The sequence below is a fragment of the Temnothorax nylanderi genome, unplaced genomic scaffold, assembly GCF_030848795.1.
Source record: "Temnothorax nylanderi isolate EJ_2023f unplaced genomic scaffold, tnyl_v1.0 TNYL_tig0062_pilon, whole genome shotgun sequence".
In the NCBI taxonomy this organism is placed as follows: domain Eukaryota; kingdom Metazoa; phylum Arthropoda; class Insecta; order Hymenoptera; family Formicidae; genus Temnothorax; species Temnothorax nylanderi.
In genome coordinates, this window is record NW_027249124.1 from 494,937 (window position 1) to 515,412 (window position 20,476).

The following is a 20,476-nucleotide window of genomic DNA, read 5'->3' on the forward strand; positions in this document are numbered from 1 at the left end:
GGACGGCCTGATATTATCAGGGGGAGACGAAAAAATTATGCGGCTAATCAAGAAACGCGAGTGTCACTCCCCGCTCGATGTATCAAGTTGGATCTGCTACGAGAAATGACCTCATTCGCGTAAGACGTTTTCAGCCAATAACGTAACGCCTTCTCAATCGTGATATCTTATTTGATTTTACTTTTGCTCTCTCATATATCTGGAACGAGTTTTTATGAAAGCGATTTTTAAATTGTCAACAACTTTTCACGTTTCGAAACGCGATTTAGAAATACAAAATATTATTGAAAGTAAGTATTTTAAATTTTATTGCGTATGAGTAAATTTTTATGCACTGGATTTTAGAATTGTTTTAAAACTTTTATTTTTTTCTGCTACGCAAAATAGGAATAAGACACAGTGAAATTGGAAATATCTAATAACTGTAGAGAGATTGTCACGAAACTTTTACTGCGTCGTGCATAGCACTTTGAGAGTGCTCAAAGTCGATCACAGAGATGAGAGAATTCACTTCGCGCGAAAATCTATTTTACACACAAATTTTATGTGTAAAGTTCAATATGGTCTAAAACGTGTTCTCCAATCGATTAGTCAATGAATATTCAATGTGGTTTCCACGTGGCGTTCGTGCGATTGCAGTTTCGTTCTACTAGTTTATCCTCAGATCTACGATCGTCGCGTAGCTCGTAACTTGGATAGTTACGCCCGCCGGTGAGGTGGTCTGGTGGCACAAGAGAGGGTCCTCCGGTACTTCCGGTCCTCGCACGGAGATTATTATCCCCGCATGGTCGTCATCGCTCATAGAATTTTCACCGCAATCTTTCGGGGTACCTCAGTCGGATGTCCCGGTCGAGCGAGAAAAATGTGAAGGGGTTCGGTGAATCGATGTGCTTGCATTAAATATCTTGGCACGGAGCGCAACTGCGGGCGGATAGTTCGGCACGTTCCGTGCGAATCGTTTTTCGTGGTGGCGGCCGATTTCTCACGGAATCGCGAGTTCTCGTTGTAAGTCTGAAGGGTATGTATACAATCGGAAATCTACGGTAGCCGCGGGCCGTTAATGAATCGTAAATAATCCGAAAACTCTGTTCAATCGCAATGTCAGTCACGGTCGTGCGGACCAGTTTACCGACCGTGCCAGTCAACGTGATTGACGCTGCGATCGAATCTTGTTTGGATTCTCGTCACTATTTTATTATTTTACTTTTTCACTTTTTTCGATATTATCTCGCAATAGCAAAATAATTCCTGATCTTTGAAAATTTGATTACGCTATAATGCTATCTTCTTTCTCGACTTACTTTTTATGTAATATATCACTCAAATTATTTCCATTTTTGTAATCAGAACAGTTAAATATGATTTATCCTATATATTCTTTAAAAAGTAAGTTAGTATAATGATAAACGGTTATAATACGATTATAAATTAGTTCCACAGGAAATAGCTTTATTACAGTAAATCACATATGTAACCTTATAATAATTCGTTCAATTCTCTGCAGCGAGATTTTTAGTGCAGAGCACGAAGTTGGAATATGATTCGACATAGGAAAAGTTACAGAGTTCACGCACCGAAACGATTTTTGTCGCTCGTAGGCCGAGCACGCGTTGGTCACATTGTTAGGAAAATGTGTCTGGGTGCTGGTGAAAACGAGTCTCTTGCTGGGATCGAGTAACGTATCGACATTATAAGCAATGCGCATTGTTGCGCTTGTACCTAGCGTTTATACACTGAAAAAGATATACTATTTGCAAGAAAATAGATTTCTTTGAATTTAGTTTCCTTAATTCAAAGAAGTATTGGGTAGGTTTAAGAAAACATTTAATATTTTCTCTACCTAACACTTCTTTGAATTAAGGAAACTAAATTCAAAGAAATCTATTTTCTTGCAAATAATAAATTGTTTTTTTCAGTGTATATATACCGATAATCGAGTCGTAAAATTTAATTCCACCCGCGAATCGATAAAAGAAATTTCACCCCGCGTTTAGTAACGTCGTCGCAGCTGTTACGTTGCTGAATAAGCGGTCCTTACAGGATACACTGAAAAAAAAATACTTAGATCCAAGAAAATATTTTTTCACATAGTACCAATGACCTTATTTACTTAATATAATTACATATTTATTTATAATTAGATATCTTTACTTAAATTAAGTAAAAATATCTAATTCTAAATAAATATGTGATTATATTAAGTAAATAAGGCCATTGGTACTTATATGTGAAAAAATATTTTCTTGGATCTAAGTATTTTTTTTCAGTGTAGTCCTTAATCTTCTTTATCTTCGAATTAAAATTTATATTCGTGATTTTGCATTTTGTTTCAATATTAACTTCCGAAACAGAAGCGAAATGATGCCTCAATGTAGAATTTCACTCGATTATGCTTAGCGCGTTAGTAACGCAATTGCCTCGCTGTCGCCGCTTTGTGTCGATCGTTTCTTCGCATGTTCAACAATACCCGCGGGTGTATGACAATAGGATTTCATTTCGCGTACATGTCGATGCACGGAGAACGCTGCCGTTGCGCTTACTGATGAGGGAAATAACGTTCGCCGATAGATATGCTCTAATACCGGTATAGATTCTCTTTCGTTGAAACGCTGCATCTAAATCATACTGTATTTTGATTAATTGAAATTGTAGGATTGTTTCAAAATCAATAGTATGCTGGTATAAATACGAAGCACAAATCTTATATCTGATATTTGTGTAAAACTATTCAGTTGCAATATTGATTTTTGTTTTATTGTCGTTTATCAAATATTTAAAATATTATTGTAAAAATATAATGTATTATAAATTATGTGAAATATTTACTGGATGTAATAGGTTAGTCGAAAAATATACACATCTCATAAAACGTTTTAGTGTAAATTATAATAATTTTCCGCTTATTTTATTACACAGTTATTTTTAAAATATTATTTTTATTGTTATATTATATATTTTTTAAATTCTTAATTAAGAAATGTATCTGTGCAACGAAAGATAGGCACTCGAGATACAGACACAATCTCGATCTCTATGCAAAGTACAAACATCAAATAATTTGAAAGGATCGCTTCAGACTGAGATACTTGTCTTCATTCACGGACTATTACTCTCAAGAATCTTACTTTAAAGAGATGTTTGTATATTTAACGAGATATTCCAATATGTATTGCATAATAAAGAAATATAATATATACTAGATCTTGAAATAAGTAAATTATTTCAAGTGCCTTGAAATATATAGTAATCGAAAAAGAGACATACTCCACGGTTATATCATCTGGACACGAATGGTTATGCATTTAATGTACTGAAAATCATGTAATAGAGTTGAAACTGGAAATGATTTCGAAATAACGCTTATTAATTCCTTGTCACAAAGTTCGAATGCTAATTACAAAGAAAGATACGGCCAGATAATGCGGATGCTATGACAAGGCGATTTTTGCGAGGCAATTAACTCACGACTGTTTTTCCGTAGCTACGTGTATACCCCGTGACTGAAAAGTAAGCGAAAAGCAAACCGAGAAGGACAGTGCGGAGGCGAAACGAGGACATCGCGAGGTGCGAGGCACGGCCAGGGCAATAATATCAGTAAGGTCGGGCTTATACTGCGCCGCGAGGTTTTCCCGATAGTTCGAACGCGAACTTTCCGCCCAAGTTGCAAAGCTTTAAAGCGAAGGCTTTAACGGGGCTTCTCGCGCCCAGCGCCAACTCTCTCTCTCTCTCTCTCTCCCTCCCCTCCCTCTTTTTCTTTCTCTCTTCGGGATGAAGTCGTGCGAGGAAAGGGGAAAAAAAAGATCAGTACGAGAAGAATGCCCGCCACAGTAACTTCACAGGCCTGAATATACCCGCTGACCTCTCACACTCCCTTTTTGCGTCAATATTCTCACGTTCGGAGTTTATCCCGATCGATGCGGTGCGCGGCATGTTTTCCAGGGGAGCTTTTTATTATTCACATACTCTCCACGATGCGAAGACGAGGTGCGGCGCTCCTCCGCGCCATCGTCGTCCCTTAACTAGCGGGTAATTACGAGTAATTATTACGAAAATTGCATCATGAAGTTCCCAAGCTCTGAAGCAACTTCCAAATCACTTTGCATGATATTCTAGACGTATATATATATGTGTATTTCTATCTATATAAAGTACATGTATGTGTACATACATGTCAGAGTTTAAAATGTTACATATTATGTTGCTGCGCGTATCGTTAAAACATTTTTATATATCTGGAATTTATTCGTATCTTTTGATAATAATATATCTACATATGTTGTTTTATATATCGAGTATCGCGAGCTCGCACATTTCAGAAGAATTCCCAGCGAGAACATCCATCGTCGAAACGTAAGTTTCCGATGGATATCCGTTGATTCTCCAATGATTTGCGTCCAAGTTATTCATCCTCGAGCTGGTATCCGCGATAATCGAAAACGAAACGTCGACGAATCTCGGCGCGCGAAGAAATCATGGCGCGGAATGACAAAGCGTCATTGTCATCGTCGCAGGTCCGTCTCAGGACTCGCGACTCGTCGGGCATTTCAGTCACGTCGAAGTGTAATGATCGGTAAATAACAAATGACCGCGTCTGTCGGCTGTCCTCATCCTTCATCGTATAAGAGTAGCCGAAGCTGCTCGAACTTTCGCGTGGGAGGACGAGGAGAAGCGCCGGGCGTCGATTCTTCTTACAAGCAGCGCGCGGCCGGAAACTTGCGACACGCGACTCCGCCCCCGGAACTCCACTTCCGAGCCTCAGAAACGTACAACCGTACCGGATGATACGTTTTTTTCCGACGAAAGTTTTGGTAGTTACGTTATCTCGCCGAGAGTGGCAATTCCTACGGAATAGACCGCCTTTACAATTCTCTCTCTATAAACAACCTGTGTATATAGCAATGCGAATATTACTCGCGCGCGAATAAAAGTCACCGTCGCAGGGTTGTAAAAAAAAAAAAAAAAAAATTGATGAATTATGCAATGAAGAGAATCAATAGTGTAAAGAGGCAAAATTTTTATTCCTAAATTTTCTATGCACAATACAAATTCTTATTTGCATATATATGTGTATTGTTATAATCTTACGTGACGTTTCTTGACACAATAAAACAACCTGTTATAATCCTGTTATGTAAATATATGATGCGAAGCTACAAGAAAAAGAGGAAAGCAAAAGAAAACACACGTTTCTTTTCTTTTTTTTTTAAACAGAATGTTAAATAAAGCGATCCGACGTATCTGCTATCGAGTTTCCTTACAAGTGTAATTTATGCGAAATTACTTTCCTTGTTCGGGGACGTTTGCCGGCTACTGTACAGAACTGAAAGAGACGACGACGGTGCGCAGTCAGTCGTTCCGCATGTAATTTGCACATTGCATCTCTGCTGGGAGAATTATGATACTGCAGATACGAGATATCTTACTTATGTTCCGCTTCAAAATAGCACGCAAGGCATGGAATTTCAAGAAGTTGGGGGGGGGGGGGTGAAGATGTTGCATTGCGGTGTCGCTCGATGACTTGTTTCCCCTCCACGCAATAAGTTTTGTAATTTTCTCAGTTGCGTAACTTTCTGAGTGGCAATTTTCCGGAACAATGACGCTCTTGATTCCTTTTTCAATTCTTCTGCAACGCAATCTCGATCTCTTCAGATCAACCCGATCTTCACGCAACTCGGATTTCTTCAATTTTCCGCGCGCACTCGCTTTCTCGAGTATATTGAGATTAATTTCAAAATTCTCCTACGTATAAAATTATACATATTTTAATATTATAAATAAATTGCAACGTTAATTATTACGTTATAACGTTAACAGTTGCTATATAAGAAACCACACGGATTAATTTGCGGCAGTCAAAATTTCTATCACCGCTCTTTCAGACCGTCCTCGCTCCAATCTACTTCAAGCCACCCAAAATGGCGGACGATATTGGACGCTATTTTCGTACGAGGATCGCGTTGCGGGTCGTAAGAATACAGTATCGCGACTCTGTTCGCCGCCTCGTTTTCTTCCCATACAATAAGTTTTGTAATCCCCTCGCGCGGTTACGTAACTTTCTGAGTGGCAATTTCCTCGAACCTGCTCGCGCCTAGTTTCATCCGTGATCCTACGATGTCCCAGAGCATCCTTTCAACCCGACCGTTCCTCCTTTAACCGCGAGAACGCACCTTCGACACACCCTTCTCTTTTGACTTGTCATCATCCCATATCACACAGCTTTTGGCAGTCCACCTTCGTCATCTTCATTTGATAGTAAGCTAATTCTTATACTTCATCCTGTCATATTGCTTATTCTTGAGATTTATTTTCGGTAGGCCGTACAATAGTTTTTTATCATAAATTTATATTAGAGAAGCATTGTGAAGCTGGTTTTGAAAGAAGTTTGGAGAAAAGGTGTGTGAAAACGAACTAATACATATATTATACTACAGGTGTAACGAGAATCAATTGAACATGTTAAAAAGTTCAAATATGGAGACCCTCAAGTAAGAATCTGGCCAATTTGACAAATAATGATAGCTGCGTTTAAAAACAACGCGCTCTATATAGAATTTATGTATTAGTTAGAGACACATGACGACATGTTTTGTATGATAAATTATAACAAATATAGACTGGGTTCGTTTTGACGCTTTTGTTTTTATATTTTGGATTGCTTGTGCCATATGGTTTGTCAACACCAATCAGCACACAATCGATCAATGGCCAGGCTCTTACTTGATGGTCTCTACTCAAATACATTAAAACTGCTGTAAAACTAATTGTAAGATGAAGAAATCTGAATCGCATTAATATAATTAAAGTGTAATTAAATTACAGATAAGTGATTAGAAGGCAGTATTTAAAAAAATCTGATGCTAAAATCTATGAATGGGGATTTTTGAGTTGAAAGAGATGATTCGATTTTTATATCAAGATTTAAAAAATCTAGAAATAAGAAAGTCTCGACAAAACGCTTGTCGTATTTTTACTATTTATTTAATGAACTCTTTAAGTACATAAGACGTCTTAATAAATTGCAACATTTTGATGTATTTAATACTGGTCGATAAAGTTTTAGCGCTATAAAAGGATGACATTTATTTAATATTATCTTTGGTTGCACCCGCGGAATTATCGGCGCGCCACTATTATTGCCTTAATATTCTAAGTCGTTTACTGTGCAATGAGCGTTATCGTGCTAGGGTAGAACAGATGTACCAAGATTACGGCATTGTTCACACTTAATAGCCTAATTCCCAGTGCACTAAATTCCCAGAGCGTCAAATTTCAATGCGTGCGATTTCTCAGTCTTCTGACCTTGCTATATCCATACGTTGGCCATGGGTCAAGTGTCACTACGAGGAGACGATGCAGACCTCCACTCGCTAGGACCAACTCTTTCGATTACTCGCCCCCCTCGACTCTTGATGATACCATACTCCCTTCGAAGCGCACGCACGTACACGTAGACGCTTCAGAATTGGTGCCCTTAAGGACGGCACTCCCGTGCCGTGAGGTTGAACGGCCTCGTGAGATTTGGACGTTCGCGAATTTAACTGCTGACTTCGCTCGATAGAACATCCCCTAGTTACTCGCTAATGGGCTTCGTATAAAGTTTAAGCTCGCTTTTGAATACGTATGATATAGGTGAGATTCTGTTATACTAGATTGATTGCTGAACTGGAACTGCTGGAATGTTTATTCTGCTCAGAAGTGCTCTCGTGTTGAAGTGGCATATTTTATAGCATACAATTTGAATGAATAGAAAAGAGCCTTATTTATTATATATTAACCCTTTTTCATTTTTTAATACAAGCAATTCTTGATACAGATACACAAATAAATACACAATAAATAGTCAGCATATGTAGTGTGTGGCATTACGTTATGTATTTTTTATATTCCTTCCGTTTCTGATCTTATTTTAGAGAATATGTTTCTTAACCGCGCGGAGATAAGAATAAGTTAAACTGGAATCGAACTTTCAATATAATTGCAACTAAAGTCGACGGTCGAGAATCACGCGTGCGCCGACGGGATTATACGGCCACTAAAGTTCCGTAACACCAGTACCACCATATTCCACTTTATGCTAAAGCCTGATGCAGTAGTAACTCAGCAATTTCTCCGATCTTTCGAGTTCTTTCCGCCAAAGAGGAAACGAGTGGTCTACGAACTTTCCTCGGGTGCCGCTCGGATTCTCGCATTTGCCAGTATCTCCGCCATTGTACTTCCCTTCTATTCGAATTGTATAGGTTGTTCGAGCAGACATCTAAGACCTCAGTGTTTCACACGCACCCATCCCTCGTGTCTCCTCGACATATATACGCGCTGTATTATTTACCTCGACGGTTCATCTTCGCAGTCACGCGCATTTAAATTATCTTCGTTCGCAAAATGGAAGCACGCGCGATTCTAACACATATACTATACTGTAATTTATAGGATAAGTGGAGCTCCGTAATAAATCTCATGGTCACAATGGACCGCGGTAAAGAATTATTTCAGTTACGTATATAAGACAAGATACAATATATATTATTTAAAAACTCGACATAGCTTCGAACCTTCGGTAAAGTATTCATGATAAGACATTCTTTATCACGCGTTTTGTTTATTTATTATATAAAATTTACATAACAATTACCCATTACTGTTTATGATTATTTGGAAAAAAATTCTAATAATTAAATTTTAATGTCACGATATTTAATTGTTAATATTACAAAATTCTTAATATAATTATAGTGTATTTTAAACAGTAACACAATACGTGATAAATCCTGTAATACATACATTAGGAACATATTATAATGTTTCAGTTACAACACATGATATTCCTTTATTATTACGCATAATAAAATAACATATTATTGAATCAAACAGTTGTATCGACATCGCGAGATATGAAATTCATTTCGCGCATCTTTCACTGGAATTTAGAGATCTATGTAACAACATTAATATTCCATTTTACTCGAGAGGAGGGCTCTTCCACCCGCTGGCGACAAATCCTTCCGAGACGAATAGCTACGCGCGCGAGTTGCTCGTCAGAATTACTCCACCGCTCATTGTCTGACCCGAAACGCTTATTAATGTCGCGGCGTTCTGAGAGTGATAAATTGCACCGCCTGCGTATCACAGCGCGCGAACATTTTTCCGGAAAATGCCGGAAGGTCTTTGTGCTCCCGCGCGTTTCCCCCCCCCCCTCCCGCTCCCCCTCCCCCTGCGTTCTCATTTTTCACGGTTTTCAGTTATGCGAGCGGACGCTGATGAAATTGGCGAACGGGAGCGCGGCAAAGGGCCCCGATGGCGCTGCGTCGCCGCGCGTGGAATCTGTTTGCTCATTTCTATTTACGAGGAATACGCGACCGTGTAAACCGCCATGTTAATAGAATACGCTCGTACCACATCCCAAAGGAGGCATATGGGCTACGGGATTGTAATCGGCGCTGCCTCGCCATATCGTTATCGCAATCGACCGTGTAGCCATCCACGGGCGGAAGCTTGACTTCACTTACGAAACACACGCGCGTGCAAATTCGATCTCGCATGATGGCCCTTCGCGAGGTGATGCCTTGATCTTCCATAACATTTCGCGAAAAAGGAAAGAAGAGATAGAGAGAAGAGTCTGGGGGCTTATTTTTGGAATACTCGCTGAATTCCTTACTGTTTTTAACGTTGCACAATATTGTTTCTCGGAAATTGTCTCTATTTTATTTAAGATATAGTAAAATGTGATATAAAGACCCTCGAAATTCAAAAAATAGATTGGAAGAGGCTGTAAGGGTCACACGCGGATCACGATGCGTTTAAATATTATAATGATTTATTCATCAAGTTCCAAAAATCCAAACGTTTCGGCTCCAGTCCGAGCCATCCTCAGTGGTATAATATTAAAGACATTAATAAAATGTTCTCCTTAACAACATGGCGAGTTTACTGTTTCCAAATTTTACAGGAACCTAGTGAAACTACAAGGTCCAAATCTGTAAAGTAATTAAGGAGTTAAATCCTTGTCTTAATTAGAATTCTAAAACAACTCACCAAGTAGTCTGGAGAACGAATACATCGCAGAGTTAAATAAAATGGTATGAACATATGGCAAAGGGGGATGGTCTATACAAAGAGAACTGTACGAAGAGATCCCGTCGACACGACGCACAACAACAAAATGATTCGGTAAAGCAGGCAGGGACACGTCTTATGCCAGACTTTAGCAGAAATAGATAGAAAAAACACATAGGTCAAAAGTAAGAATAATATAAAGTGAGCGATAATAAATACAATAAATAGCTAGTCGGGAATGTCATAAGTCAAACATTAGTACAAATAAATATAAAATGTATAAGTCAAAACTTAAGAAACAATAAATATTCAATATATAAAGTCAGCGGTAAAAAACACATAAAAACAACTCATGATCTAGTGGAGAAACAAAGGTGTCATGGACATAGCTTACAATTTATCTAAGATCGAAACGTATGCGTGGTGCAAAAACTCTGTATCGGCCTGAGAGTTCAAACTATTCTTTTGTAATTTAATATGTAACATTTCTGATACAAGTCGCTTTGCTAAAAACCTTTCCTTGTCCAATATTTCAACGTTTTTCCAATCAAATTCGTGGTTAAAATTTAATCTGTGTTCTCCTTTTTTAACTCCTTAATTACTTTACAGATTTGGACCTTGTGGTCTCACTAGGTTTCTGTAAAATTTGGAAACAGTAAACTCGCCATGTTGTTAAGGAGAACATTTTATTAATGTCTTTAATATTATACCACTGAGGATGGCTCGGACTGGGGCCGAAACGTTTGGATTTTTGGAACTTGATGAATAAATCATTATAATATTTAAACGCATCGTGATCCGCGTGTGACCCTTACAGCCTCTTCCAATCTATTTTTTTTTTAAGATATAGATACCGTACAGGCGTAGATTTTATATACATATCCCAATTTTTTAATTACTAGAATTATAAATATATTCAAATTTTAATATTAGAAGGTTAATATTCAATTAGCCAAATAATTTTGAATCTAGAATTTAATTAAGTGGATATAATAATTATTTTTTATATTGTTAATACTACTTGCAAACACTAATATGTATAGATATTATATTGATATAAAGAAATAAATTAAAACATTTATTTCATTTCTTTCTCGTTTAAAGATTAAAATTCTAGGCCTATTAAATGTTAATATAAAATTCTAAAGGACAAAACTGAAGAAAATATTAAAAAACGTTCCAGAAAATTGACATTATCTCTTTTTTAAGAACAGAAAGTCGTTTGAATATTTTAACAATATCAACAATATGTATGTTAATTTGCTAGTTCTTTTATATTCTTTTGAGAAATAAATAAAAAATGTTCTCAGATATTTAGCAAATATAACTGATAAATTATAGATGTCGAATGGATTGTATTAAAATCGTTTTATAGCTTAAAAAGTAAATTTTCTCTCAAAAAATGAATTCATCCAGGCATGTATCAATCTGTTCAACTCCAATCTAAATTATACACGATATATTTTATTTTGCCTCATCGCAGATTGCAGGACAGAGGATGATAAAAATAAATATCATTTCCCCGACCTCGACTTAGCTCGCGCAATTGCCGTCGACGTCGTCGTTCGCGAGTCGTCGATTTATCTGAACGGCAAAATCCAGCTTCTCCGATCGCAGGTAAAAGGGAGGGGAATGGCGGACTCATATTGCTGCGAGCCGATCGAGCGTACACCGCGACGAATTGCGACGAAGCGAGCAACGGAATAAAACGGCTAGAAAAGAACGGACCCTTCGGCAATGCACTCGATACCGAAATCGACGATACCATCCATTTCGAAATATCGCCAGCGCAGTTTCCGAGCCAAGTGCGCGACTCGGTATAGGAACTGGTTGGAAAACTATGGTGGAGTATCGTAACGGCGCGGCGGGGGACACTTTGTACAGGCATTTGCTCCGCTTTTCGCTATCGTAACGGCAAATAAATATTGCTTCAGTGCCGGGCAAGATTCGACGCGGCTTAGCGCGGTGAAATACGGCGTGGACCGTGAGTAAAGCGCAGCGTGCGCTTTGACATTAACGGCATTACCGCGTTCTCTTTTCATCGCGCACAGCCATTAGTTCACATTAATGTGAGAAGGAATTTCTGTTTTTCGCTTAATAATTTCTAAAGAGTAGAAAACACATTGAAACATATTCTTTTGTGATATGACATAGCTACACATACGCGAGAGCGTGAAGTCTACTACGTGATACGTACGTTTCTAACGAGATTATAAATATGCGTTTATAATTTTGCCTTCTGCTTCAAGACAGTATGTATCTTAAAAAAATAAATATTTCATAATTATAAGGGTATAATGGATTTTATATAGCTTCTATATGCATTGTACGATATATCTCACTTAACGTTAGTTATAAAATTCTATTTCTTCTCTGAGTTTTAAATTTTACATACATAATATAGCGCATCCTGCATATTTCACATTCTTATTATCCTTTCATTTAAAATTCATAATTTGCATGCGATAATTTGCGTATTGAAAAAGTTTCGTTTTATATTTATTTGCTGTGAATTTTAATCGTGGAAAAGTTGTCGGGGAGCTGCGCATAGACAGCAGACGGTACAAAGATAAAATCAGGAATAAAGGCGGACGTGGCTAAATTTAAAGGCGAAGTGGAAAATTTCACTAGTGGTGTTTTCCGCCGAGTTCAAAGCTACAGATCAAACAACTCGGATTACGTGCCGCGACTGGAGGGAAGTTTGGAAAATCATCCGGCGAGTGGGCAGTGTGCTCGTATTGTTCTCGTGACCGGTGTTTGCTTAACCCGCGCGCCATGACTATAACAAGAAGTTATTGTTGCCACGGAGTGCGGAGAATGCGGAACCTTATTGAATTCGCGCAAGGTAGCAGTGAGGCGGGTAGCCTTTGCGTATCGAAAGCCGAGTTCGATAGCTTTCATTTCCCGGTGTTCATCGAAAGTTGAGAGGGAATGCTTTATTGGCGAAACAACTCCTCGGAACGTAAAAGTTTGTCTAGGTAATATGGAAATGGGATACGAACGACGTACTGTACACACACACACAATCGTAATATATGGTATTTAAGAATTTGAGTTAATTAATTAAATCACAAATAATTCACCAAAATTATTAAATTTTTTAAAATAAAATGTAAAAAACAATTTATTTCTAAGGTTTTTAATACATACATATTTAAATTCATTTAATTCAATAGTGAGATAAAGAAAACATAAATTTTAATTTTTTATTTATATGCTTTAAGTAATATATATTAAAATTTATTTTAAAAGCTTTCTGTAAACCGATAATATATCGTTAAATGTTACACGTTATTTATCTTTGCTACATAATTTATTAGCGTAGTTCGATATTAATGATATTTTGGATTTTTCATAAAAACTGATATAAAATTTATACATCGCGCTTTATAAACTTTCTCATGTTTTTGTATTTTCCGCAACGAAAACAACAGCGCGAACTGAAAAATTTCCGTTTTATCACAGTCATAAATTAATTTCACCGTAAAGCAAGTGAATTAATTTTGCAGGTATATAGTAAGAGCGTTTTTAAGGTATACCGACCTTTTTGATCCCGTCACGCTTTCGTTATACCCCGAGTCTCGCTGTGCGATTTCCGCAATTTTCACATGTACCTCGTAACAATTTCAATTTCTACCCGCGCCAAAGTCCCATTTTCCCCGACATACAATGGAAAATTTTATCGGACGCGCTCTATCCCGGCCTTCTTGTCCGTTGCACGGCCGTTCCGTTGGGCTTTCCGATGCCACCCCCTCGGAAATCCGCCCGTTCTTTTTTATCCCATTCTGCTACTCCTGTGGGATTATGATAATGACAATCTCCGCGATCGTCGAAAGCTCGGTTAATGGCAAGTCGAGCGATTCATATAAATTGAATGAAACCCGCGCTGGGATGCATCATACAGGTATATTAACTACCACACGAACGTCACTGGAGTACATTAATTCCAGACACTGCATTTCCCTGAAAATAAAAAAAATGACGAAACAAGTTTATTATTGTTTCCAATTAATCTTTAATTTTTAATAATATTAATTAACAATGTTTGATTGCCTGGAAGCAAAATCATTTTGCTATCATATATGGGTCAACCGGAAAATAATTGAAAATATAATTATGAATATACTTTCTGTGTACATTACATTAAACTAATATTGAGAGACAGATATATCGATGACGTTACACAAGTTAATGTTTATAAACGAGTATAATTGCAAGATGTTAATTAGCATTTTGTAAATCGGATGTCGTATCAGTCAGAAGTGCATTAACATCGTTTATAAACATGCGCGCGGTCGTCCAAATTATACAAATACGGACAGTTAATTATTAGTTTGTTTACTTATTATAGTGCATACATTTCTAAATACATCGTACTTGTAAAGTAAAGTGCAATAAAACTTTATTGAAATAATTGTCAACAATTTGTCGCATATTATAGATCTTAGTATATCACTGTTGCAGATATACACCGTTATAGCGCGATGCGGCGAAAGTGATAGGAAGCGGCAAGCGTGTGTATATATATGCACGCTTTAATACGCTTTACGGTTATTAGTTTGTAAATTATTTGCCTCGATTTAAGATCAAAGAGAATAGTGGTATTCTTGGCGCGAACAGCATCGTGTTTCGTGAATGCTAAACGCAATTGTGTAGAGGAACCATGAGTAATGGCGTGACGCTTTATAATCCCGGAAGTTTGGGCTTAATCAAGTACTTATTACAATTACCCACGGTATGCGCAACCCGGCAACTTTCAGTCCACTCGCAGCTGCAGCTTCTGATACTGTAAAGGGTTCCGCGTCTAATCTCGTTTGAATGTACATACGCTGTACTGAGTTTCCATATTCATCTAACTTCGACTTTGACTTTAGCTTTGAGTTATATAGCCCGCTCAATGTTTCATCAGATAAGATTTGTCCACGGGTTTACGCGCCTTGTTAAGCTTTCGATACACTCTCTTAGATAATATTTATTTCCAGCTGCGACAATGACACGCGTGAGATCTACAAGTATTTACACACTGCTAGGTATTTTTAATGACTAAAAATTTCAGGTATCTATATGTATTTCTATACGTTTTTTACGATTTCTTTTTTATAGATCTTGTAAAAGAATAATTTTTTTTTAATCGAGAATCTAGGATTAGAATCTGAATAGAAATAAGGAAAAACGATTCGTTGTCAAATAAATGTTGGTTTAAAATGTAGATATAAGGTGAAAACATCATTCGCATTTCAAAAATTTTATTAACATTATTGATTTTATTACGAGCTATTATCTTTCAAAAAAATTAATTTTATTATTTATTCGTGTATAAATTAAATAAATTGTGCGTCTGTTTATCTGTGTACATCATGCTTTCTCATTACTATCATCAGACCAGTTTTTACCGTAAACTGTAAACTAACCAAGTTGTGGATTAAGACTTATTTACATTATGATACGCGCACTCCGCGCGCGAGAAGGGTTTATTTATATTTTATATTATAGCTTGGAGCCACAACAACTCTAAATTCACTACTGACCATCGCATAAGATTAATTTGCATATGAGATTAATTTGTGCCCGCAAGCTTCTATTTTACAATAAAAACATCAGCTCTAGCTAATCTAAAAAAGTATTTTCTAAATTTTAATTTTAACATTTATGCATAACAAATATATTTACATGTATACGTTATATTCTTTAAACAATTTGTGAAGTTGATGCAAAATATTTTTTCAGAAACACACACTTTATCCGATAATATTCAATTTTCAATTAGTTTATAAAATAAAAAATTGTATTTACAAAATTAACTTGCATTTTTCGACATCACTATATATTAATATGGCGTCATTCTGTTTCAGGTGGTTCCAGTATCGCCAGCGTGGTGGCAGGGAGCAAGCCGACGAGATCCTGGGACAAACCTCAATTCGACGATATTGCACCGCGAAACGTCACTGCCATCGTCGGTCAGACGGCGGAGCTGAATTGTTACGTCAAGCATCCGGGCGACCGTGTGGTGAGTACTATTTTCATACTACATTTGCCACGTTGCATCCGTTATTTCTCCCCTGCGTTGTCAGATAAAAGTCCATGAGAATTTTCATTAGTGCTGCACACCAATTTCTCTCAATTTTTCCAGCGGCTATTCGATGCTTATTTTTTAAAAGCGTACAAACGATCGTAATGATTTTGTAACATAAGGGGATTTTATAATGTTATGAGAGAGCGTAAAGATTTAACTACAAGATCTAACTACACCTTACGTCAAGGTAAAAAAAGCCATCAAGTACACGATGCTGTTCTTCATTCCGTATTGTTTCACACCTTACCACGTCGAGCCGCTACTCCGTGTCACCGTCGATCTCGAAAGCTAATCGCGTTGATTAATGCCGCAAAATTGTTAGTTTGAAAAATGATGGAACACAATTTCCACAGTATAGCTCCCGCATGACGTTAAGTTGTCGTGCTACTTCGAAATACCCGAAACAGAGATCTCAGATTATGGTACACGCTCTTGAGGCTCTGTGCACCAGCGCAAATTGCAGAAACGCACGCTACGGAAAAATCGATCGGGAAGATACGCATAAAGCTTTTCGTCGAGATATAACTCTTTTTTTAAAACAGCGCCGCAAATGGAAATTTTCCTTCAATAATGTCATGTTGTGATCCATTTTTTGATAAGTCGCAAAATAGTATATATGATACTTTTCCGCGATCCAAAGTAATCAAGTTCTTTTCTATTTCTGCATTTCTAATTTTTGACCCGAATACATTACATGCGAGGTATACATATTTGACAAACTTTTATACTGCCATGTAGAATTGAATCATAATTGATATGCTATTTGATCGTACCATCATCGAGTATATTTGCCCTCGAACGATGCAATCGAAAAGACAAACATTTCTATTTAACACGCTTCTACTCTACGTCCACGATAATAAATATTTGTTTTTCTAGCTGCAATTAATACCCGCGTAATTGTAAAGTCACGTCGCGATTGCGCGCTTCGCGCGCGATAACTTTGCGCGTGTCGGCATAGGAAATCTCCTCCAGAAGAACGTTTATCGTTAGGATGCAAATGGGGCAGCGAAACTTTCAAAGTCTCCCCGACAAGCGGACAATAACACTGCCCTGAGACAGTTCGCCTGTAACTGCAAACAGTTGCTGGGGAGGAACTCGCGCGCGATCCAACATGCCGGCACACAACACAACGGTGGCGTTTTCACGGGAGTCCGGTCCGCGTGTAGAATGGGCGACGCGATAAAAACGCCCGCGGACATTCTTGCTGCGCTGCATTTACAATGGCCAGCAAGAAACGCAGCGAGGAGAGTTCTCTCGGCCTGATTAAATGCAAATCTCGCCGTTATTACAGCGCCCGAGCGCAGAAGGCAACGCCGTTCTTTAACGTCGCGCTATATTCAATTAACAGCCGTAAGATTATTTAGTTTTAAATTGGTAAATAATAATTAATGCGCGCCGGCTTCGCTGCAAAGCTGGCGCGCTTTCGTCAGACTTTTGCAGGAAAGCGCGATCAATAGATCTCTCGCATTCTTTCCCGAGAAGAAGATCTTAATCTTTAAGATGACACATTCATGAACGAGTTACAGAGAAATATTTATCGGCGTCGCGGTCGTTAAACCTTATCGACTTGCCGCGAATTGTTTTGGGTATTATCTTCGACAAGCATTAACGGGTCGTTAAACTTTAACGACCCCGCACTAGTACTGAAGGTACACGGAAAGTCAAATGTTCAATCCTCGCTTCACAGGAAATTCGAGTTTGGAACACTTGTAGACGGATATCATCATTTAACTTAGTTGCTAATTACTGTTCAAGATTGTACTTATTGTATGTACACATTGTTAATAGCGAATATTTTAACCTGACGTAATAGATCTAGATTTTTGGTTATTAGTATTAGAAAACAAAATTATTGACGTGATAATTGCGTCTCTCTTGTAATATCTGAAATAATATTTCAAGTGTATTCCGGAAATACGTTGGGATCTATTTTTCTTCTTCTTTCTCGTTATGATGAGATAAAATAAAATATAATTATTTAATGAATTAATTTTGATGATTTTTATCTGTTAAATTCGTTTTTGATAGCGCCATTAAAAGTCATATTTGTAATCTTGAAAAAGAGCCAGTTCTCGTTAGAAATAAATTTCTGATCTCACAAATTTAAATTATTTTTAGTATTTCGTATTTCACCTGACTTTTATTGCAATCTCTATGCAAATTTTAATTTTGCAAGTACGGAGGCATCCCGAGAGCAAACTTATCGAAACAGTAATTTCGGATGATTCGCATAGTTCAGCAAGAAATGTTTCTTCTTCCGGAACTGTTTGCAAATACAAACGAACATCCCGGGAGTCGGTTATTGTTTGTTCTTGGATACTCCGGGCGCCGACGAGAGCGTTTGTGAATTCGTTTGCATTGTCTCAACCTTGTTACCTGTTTGAAAATGTACGTTCTCTAGGTTCATTAACACTTTGTGCAGCACGGGCGATAATGAAGTGTGTCCTGATGGAATAATTATCTTTGTGTGTAAATGGCGTGGGAGATGTTCGTCCATTTTGTCGCGACAATTTATTGTTCTTTCGTGTTCTCGCTCGATATCGTGCGGCAGTCTGCCTCGTATGAATACGTTTATAATATAAAAACCGTGCGGGGCGCGACACGCGAACGGTTTAAAGAGAACAATTATGCGTTAATTCGCTAAAATTCATTTCTCAGTTGATCTACGCCAATTACATTATCTGACTTGTGTCAAACCGCGTGATTTCTGGAATATTGTACATTGGGCACCGTGCGAATTCGATATATACGTAAATGTCCGCATAATTATGGGTGTTTATCCGATTTAGCATACGTATACGGCGCGATATCAATATGTACATTAAATCCATTAAAGTTACGTAATGAACAATTGAGGCTCAATGTTTATTTTACACTGCATATTCGCGTATTATTGCATTATGGGGCGTATAATACGATCGCGTCCGTCGCATACGGATGCGCGTTATACATTATTAATATCACTCGTTCAATTTTGATCGCGATCATCCGAGAGTTTTGTAATGTTTGAGCAAAATTGTTAGCACACCACTTAATTAACCATTTTCCAATTATAACAAAATATACTTTTTATTTGTCAACTGATATAAGTTAACGTTCTCGATTCTACACATTACGGTCGATTAATTTTGTATCAATATTATTCTTCTGCGCATAGAGTTTTAAATAATGCAAGATATTTTATAAAGCTACAATTATTTTTAAAAACTCTAAAAACAGCGTAAAGATCATTGATACAAGATGTTGTTTGGATTGATATAAACTTCGCATACAACGGGCATGATCAATTGTTCGATGCTTCCTGGATACACACAGCAGCTGCAATCTCAACAGGATGGTACGTAACATCGTTATCAGGGAGTTTTATTATTTTGAAACGGAGCAATCGTCCTCTTACTTTAACGCATCATTGAGCACCCTCGACTATCGTAACAAGAGAGACGGTCGTTAAAGTCGCCTTTACTCGCTCCTGAAATTCCCAGGAGTGCCTGCGCCATATTGTGTGCTTGTGTTCATCCGTGTAGCGTACCTATATATGTATATACAAGGTAGCTACAAGGATCAAACCTAGATATTCTTTTTTTCTTAAAGAATAATTTGCCAAAATTATTACTCGCTATTTAATCTTGTGACAATTAAAATAATCATCTCTTTAATTTGACCTGCAATATCTAAAATATATCAAAAAGAAAAAAATTACATACAAGAAAAGTATTTTGCTCCGAGAATGTTTAAAGCAACTGAATTATAATTTAAATATTTTGCAATAGATAGCCTTATATATCTTTTTATAGCTGCTTTATAGATTTTAAAAAAGACCTCGGTAATTGAGGTGAAACACTCGATATAAGGTATAAGCGCGTGCGTGTATCCGATGATGGTTGCGCGAAGGCTGTCTTTAATTGGCCAGACCGAAGGGCCTGAGAATATAGTAGAAGAAGCAAATTGCGAGGATGGTTGCCCCCGACTGCACGTTCTCGACGCTGGTAAATGAACCGATCAAGCGTACCCGGCCAAGTGGTTGCCAAGAGAGTATCGGGTCAGATCGCCCGTCACTATGTCGATGATATACATGTCGCACGGCATACATATAGCCAGCCACAAACGTCTCGGAGTAGGTACGCTGCTATTACATTGGCGAGTGTGGGATAGCTGGGGCGAAGATCAAAGGATATAAGTGCAACTACCGAATTAAATAAGCCGACAAACGTGAATACAGGGGGACTAACTTTAACCAGTCTTACACACTTATACATGTAATATTATATGTATATTTAATACATTATATTTAGCTACTGCCATGTATTTTTGAGTGTAAATTCGCACCATGCGAATCTAAAACACAATGTT

The 20,476-nt window shown here is 37.6% G+C and overlaps 1 protein-coding gene across 16 annotated transcripts in view; it reads left to right on the forward strand.

Moving 5' to 3' along the window:
- LOC139773476 (protein amalgam) overlaps positions 1–20,476 on the forward strand; it is a 207,377-nt gene that overhangs the window by 69,665 nt on the left and 117,236 nt on the right. For all 16 annotated transcript variants that reach the window (XM_071707930.1, XM_071707931.1, XM_071707932.1 and 13 more), the window contains one exon: positions 15,903–16,057. In XM_071707930.1, the coding sequence (XP_071564031.1) occupies positions 15,903–16,057 (155 nt within the window). The remainder of the gene's footprint in view (positions 1–15,902; positions 16,058–20,476) is intronic.